The 2,014-nt window shown below is 37.6% G+C and overlaps 1 protein-coding gene across 1 annotated transcript in view; it reads left to right on the forward strand.

Annotated features, from left to right (window-relative positions):
• LOC106877958 (uncharacterized) overlaps positions 1–2,014 on the forward strand; it is a 67,668-nt gene that overhangs the window by 13,410 nt on the left and 52,244 nt on the right. The window contains exon 7 of the mRNA XM_014927036.2: positions 165–274. Coding sequence (XP_014782522.2) covers positions 165–274 — 110 coding nt within the window. The remainder of the gene's footprint in view (positions 1–164; positions 275–2,014) is intronic.

Raw genomic sequence — 2,014 nt, forward strand, 5'->3', positions numbered from 1 at the left:
CACACACATACATATATATATACATATATATGCCTACACACACACATAGAAACACAGACACATGCAAACACACACATACAAACACTACACACACACACACACACACACATATACACATCTATATATATATATATATATATATTTTCACTTATTTTTATTTTCAGCTGTCTTGGAATTGCAGTAGATGCCGCACATCCTCTGACCTCACCATGTAGCGAATCTTGCATACCTTACCACAAACCTTCGCTTTCTTACGATCTCAATTGCTTAATGGGTAAGTAAATTTATTAACAAATACCACCATTGCGACAACGAGTTACAGCGACGACGATGGACACCACCACTACTACCACCACCATGGGATATTTGGGGCAAGAACAACTATTTCTTGTAGTTACTAACGACAGCGTAAAGGATCCACCCTTGACTCGAACTCTTTTCTTAGTTTAGATTACTTAGTGGGTCTCGAGAAGCTGACCTGTCATTGAATCAGTAATTTGGTTTTGATTACAAGCAATGGCTGATTGTTTCTGCAAGAGTCCTTTCCTTGTTAAATTTACCCAACAGGAAGATCAATTACGATGAATCGCCAGCGTTTTGGACACGACTATCATTCCTCTTAAATAATATATCCAAAATGTCATGCATACACATAACCATTCTTTATTTTCTATACTAGCTTAATTTAAAATCTACTAAGGCTTCTTTGAAAATACTAAATGGTGGATGTCCCAAATATTTTTCCAAGGATTGCTTTTGTTTATCGGCAATTAATTACGAATGAGTTATTTGGGTATTCGTTTCTGCTCTAGGCACAAGGCCCGAAATTTTTGGGACGGCAGCCAGTCGATTAGATCGATCCCAGTACGCAACTGGTACTTTATTTATCGATGCCGAAAGGTAACATCGACCTCGGTGGAATTTGAACTCAGAACGTAAAGACAGACGAAATACCGTTAAGCATTTCGCCCAGCGTGCTAACGTTTCTGCCATCTCGCCGCTTTAGTTATTTGGATATTTAAAAATCAACCCAGGCTTATTCAGTATTTCCTTGTGGCTCAGCTACAAAGAATGACATGAGTATCACGAAAAACTCAGCAGATACTATTTTACTCTGGTATTGCTGTCAGTTATTGGACCGCAACATTGCTGGTATACAACTTTTATCCCAAATTGTTAAGTTTCAACGACGTAAAGTAACTAACACTTATTGCCGAGCAGTATTAGCATGAAAAAAAAACAACTTGTGAAGGAGACAAAAAATGCATTGCGGCACACACATACATACACAAAGATGCGTACACGCATGCACACGCACACAACACTCATATATGATGGGTTTCTGTCAACGAGTTCACTTATAAGGCATTGGTCATCGCAGAGCTGTAGTAGAAGACACTCTCAAAAGGTAGTGGATGGAATTAGAGTTCATATTCTTTTACCATTTTACGTTTCAGTCATTGGATTGCGGTCTTGTTATGTCGCTGGCTTGAAAGGGTTAGTTGAACAAACCGTCTCCAGTATTTATTCCTTTTAACTTTTGCACTTATTCTATCGGTTTAATTGCCGAACCGCTAAATTATAGAGACATAAACAAAGCGTTAATCAGGCGGTATAGAGACAAACGCAAAGACATGCACACAAATGCATATGTACATATTCACATACATGCCTACACACATATGTATATATATTGTGTATACATGCAATAACTTTTGTATATATTACTTTGAAATTTTGGCACAAGGGTAGCAATTTCGAGGGAGGAGTAAGTCGATTACATAGATCCCACTGTTCAGCTGGTATATATTTTATCGAACTCGAAAAGATGAAAGGCAAAGTTGACTTCGGAGGAATTTGAACTCAGACTGTACAGACAGACGAAATGCCGTTAAGCATTTTGCCCGGTGTGCTAACGATTCTACCCCCTGCCAGCTCAATGCCTTATACATACATATGTATATATATGTATGTATATATACGTGTATATATATATATATATATATATATATAT

The sequence above is a fragment of the Octopus bimaculoides genome, chromosome 20 (assembly GCF_001194135.2).
Source record: "Octopus bimaculoides isolate UCB-OBI-ISO-001 chromosome 20, ASM119413v2, whole genome shotgun sequence".
NCBI classification, from domain to species: domain Eukaryota; kingdom Metazoa; phylum Mollusca; class Cephalopoda; order Octopoda; family Octopodidae; genus Octopus; species Octopus bimaculoides.